The sequence below is a fragment of the Cebus imitator genome, unplaced genomic scaffold (assembly GCF_001604975.1).
Source record: "Cebus imitator isolate Cc_AM_T3 unplaced genomic scaffold, Cebus_imitator-1.0 Scaffold265, whole genome shotgun sequence".
Classification (NCBI taxonomy): domain Eukaryota; kingdom Metazoa; phylum Chordata; class Mammalia; order Primates; family Cebidae; genus Cebus; species Cebus imitator.
In genome coordinates, this window is record NW_016107580.1 from 2,921,137 (window position 1) to 2,925,084 (window position 3,948).

The 3,948-nt window shown below is 44.9% G+C and overlaps 1 protein-coding gene across 1 annotated transcript; it reads left to right on the forward strand.

Moving 5' to 3' along the window:
- Positions 1-555: 555 nt before the first annotated feature.
- Positions 556-1,883, forward strand: LOC108283801 (olfactory receptor 10A3). The gene has a single exon (XM_017500357.1). It carries the CDS (start codon positions 687-689, stop codon positions 1,629-1,631), a length of 945 nt encoding a protein of 314 aa, XP_017355846.1. The 5' UTR covers positions 556-686; the 3' UTR covers positions 1,632-1,883.
- Positions 1,884-3,948: the final 2,065 nt, after the last annotated feature.

Below are 3,948 nucleotides of genomic sequence, written 5' to 3' on the forward strand. Positions count from 1 at the left end.
GTGCCCACCCACCACGATTCCATGCTCCCTTCAGCCCAGTTCCTATCTGATTGAAGTTGAGGCCTTGAAGCCTGCAGTTTTCTATCAACCAATTAGAGAAACACCCATGTTAGAGCCAGAAAGGATCATTCTGCTGCTTCCAACGCATACAGATGGGGACCCCAAGTGCAAGGAGAGGCAGAGACCCATCTTGGAGACACTGGCAGAGTTAGGACTGCATCCAAGCTCCAGATGAGCTCCCAATCCAGGTGTAACCACAACGCAGGTTCAGTTGCTCAATGCTTGCAGAATCCAATTAAGGGAAGAGGTACAGGCTCCTGCCTTTAAGGACACTGCTTCACTTTTTGGGCAGAAAGCAAGGGGTTTTAAAAGGGAACTTGGCCTTACGAGAGGAGAGAGAGAAATCTACATAACAAAGATGTTGCCAGATAACATTGACTGTTATTTTGTACTTTAAAAACAAGATTTCTGAACCAAAAATACTTCGCTTCTTTATGTTTTAAAGATTCACTATTACAAGTCATTGGCCATTCTTCAAAAGTGCCAACCTGAAGTTCTGTCAAAATGAGCTTGTCATTACATCTGCTGTCAAGAATTCCAGATTCGAACTCATACTATGGGATTGTGAGTGACTTCATACTCAAAATACCAGTTCCATAAAAACAACAGAAGATTCAACTACTGAAATGAAAAGACAAAATCAAAGCTCTGTGGTTGAATTCATCCTCCTGGGCTTTATTAACTTTCCTGAACTCCAGGAGCATCTCTTTGGGGTCTTCCTGGTTATTTATGTGGTGACCCTGATGGGAAACGCCATCATTATAGTAATCATCTCTTTAAACCAGAGTCTCCACGCTCCCATGTACCTGTTCCTGCTGAACTTATCTGTGGTGGAGGTGAGTTTCAGTGCAGCCATTATGCCTGAAATGCTGGTGGTGCTCTCCACTGAGAAAACCATGATTTCTTTAGTGGGCTGTTTTGCACAGATGTATTTCATCCTTCTTTTTGGCGGGACCGAATGTTTTCTCCTGGGAGCAATGGCTTATGACCGATTTGCTGCAATTTGCCATCCTCTGAACTACCCGGTGATTATGAACAGAGGGGTTTTTATGAAATTAGTAATGTTCTCGTGGATCTCAGGGATCACGGTGGCTACTGTGCAGACCACTTGGATATTTAGTTTTCCGTTTTGTGGCCCCAGTGAAATTAATCATCTCTTCTGTGAGACTCCCCCAGTACTAGAACTTGTATGTGCAGACACCTTCTTATTTGAAATCTATGCCTTTACAGGCACCATTTTGATTGTTATAGTTCCTTTCTTTTTGATCCTCTTGTCTTACATTCGAGTCCTGTTTACCATCCTAAAGATGCCCTCAACTACTGGGAGACAAAAGGCCTTTTCCACCTGTGCCTCTCACCTCACATCTGTGACCCTGTTCTATGGCACAGGCAGTATGACTTATTTACAACCCAAATCTGGCTACTCACCAGAAACCAAGAAACTGATGTCACTGGCTTACACGTTGCTTACTCCTCTGCTCAATCCGCTCATTTACAGCTTAAGAAACAGTGAGATGAAAAGGGCTTTGATAAAACTATGGCGAAGAAAAGTGGTTTTACACACAGTCTGATTGTGTTGGGAAGCTGTGTAAGATTTGGCCACTGCCTGAGCAAACTCTGTTTAAATTTAATAAAGAGTGAAAACAGGTTGCATTATTTTGTAAATATGTTAAATTTGTTGAGTTTTTAATATTTGAAAATGTGTCTCTTTCAACGAAGAACTGCTATCACTTGTTTTTAGTAGATACGCATGTTTTCATAACATATGATACAACAGCTTATTCATCCATTTCTCTATTATGAACATCCAGGTAGCTACTGGATTGTTGTCATTAAGACGATGCTTCAATAAATGCCTTGTTCCATATGTTCATATATACCAATGCCTTTGTATCTGTTTGATAATTTGCTATAGTGAGTCTGATAGAATGAGGAGTATCTGTGTTTATAAATTTTATTAGCTGCTGCAGAATTACTTTTCAAAATGATTATAGTTCTTCAGACTGATCTGAAGGCTCACTGTGCTTTGGTAACAGGGTAGAGCTTCAAGAGGCAAACAAATAGAGTGATGAAGTTTTTATTTTTGGATTGAAAATTTGTTCCACAGATGAGTAAAAAAAAACGTGCTTCTATTTTTGGGGGCCCAAAATGGTTCCACTTCATGAAATCACACAAATTATAAACCCAAACTGGATTTCTCTTGGTATCTTTCCAAATATTTATCCAGTGTTGGTGACCAGAGAGCTCATGTGAAGTTTCCTGAATTCTCATTTGATAATATTAGCATCTTTTTCGTTTACAGACCACTGATTTAGAAACTTTTATAAAGTTTCCATTTGTAGTCTGTGACAGGAAAGTAAATTCTTGGGACCCCAAACTCACTTTGCCAAAAGGAAAAGTTAAGCTTGGAAACTGACTCAGACAAAAAAACTACCTTTCCTTTTGTTCCTAAATAGATAGCTACAGGATAGCAGGTCACCTGTCTCTCCAGGTTACCTCCCTCACCCTGACAATGCAAATTCACAGCTGTACTATAAGGCTGGTTGCCTCCCCAGGAGCTCGGACACACCCACTCCTCTCGGTGCCCAAAACCGACATCACATCTCTGCACCTGGCACCAGGCTCTGAACTCAACACCTAGCTCTGCCATGTAGCTCCCCTAGCGTGGCAATGCACCCACCTCTGCACTCAGCACCTAGCCCTGCACCCAGCACCAGGCTCTGCAATCGACACCTCGCCCTGCCGCGTCTGCCCACCAACCCGCCAACCAACGGTGGCCCGACCCCGTTTGAATCTCGCTCCCCATAACCAATCAGAGCACCCTGCTCCTCCTCGCTCGCTATAGCTATAAGAACCCTACGCCTTAAGAAGTCAGTGCGACGGCCGGGTGCGGTGGCTCAAGCCTGTAATCCCAGCACTTTGGGAGGCCGAGGCGGGTGGATCACGAGGTCAAGAGATCGAGACCGTCCTGGTCAACATGGTGAAACCCCGTCTCTACTAAAACTACAAAAAATTAGCTGGGCATGGTGGCGCGTGCCTGTAATCCCAGCTACTCAGGAGGCTGAGGCAGGAGAATTGCCTGAACCCAGGAGGCGGAGGTTGCGGTGAGCCGAGATCGCGCCATTGCACTCCAGCCTGGGTAATAAGAGCGAAACTCCGTCTCAAAAAAAAAAAAAAAAAAAAAAAAAAAAAAAAAAAAACAAAAAAAAAAAAAAAAAAAAAAAAAAAAAAAAAAAAGAAGTCAGTGCGACTTCTCTGGCCCCTTCCCCGGGACCATGGAACCTCACTGGGAGCTGAATAAATTGACATTTAATTTCCTTATACTGGCCTCAGTTTCCTCATTTTAAACTCGGCAATGACCCTTACAAGTGGTGCTGAAAACCCAGGAGGAGTTGCAAGACCCCTCCTGGGGGAAACTGATTCCTCTACCCGAAGCCGGACCAGGAACAAGTACGGGGAGCCACTCCGCCATTAGGTAAGACTTGTATTACCCATAGCCTCTCCTACAGCTTGCCTCATAGACTCCCTGCCCGTAATCGCGGCCGCATCAGGGACTCCTTCCTCGCTGCGGGCCAGGCCCGGGCCCTGTTCCGGAGACCTGAGTGTAGAGGAGATGTCCCTACACTCTTGTCTTCTCCCTGTAAGCAGTTTCCCAGGGGACAGGAATCTAAGGGAAACGTCCCCACCTTCCTGATCCCTCCCGCAGTCTCCTGGTGGTTGATAGTGCGGTCTGGGATGTTGAGCTGTCCTTCCGATCATCTCCGCAGCAGCGGTGGAGGTTTGGGTAATCAGAAGCCCTGTCTATGAACCCAGGCCCTGCCCAACAGCAGGACCAAACCCCTGGCTTATGCCACTAAAACATCTATCTCAAACCAGCCCTTTGGCATA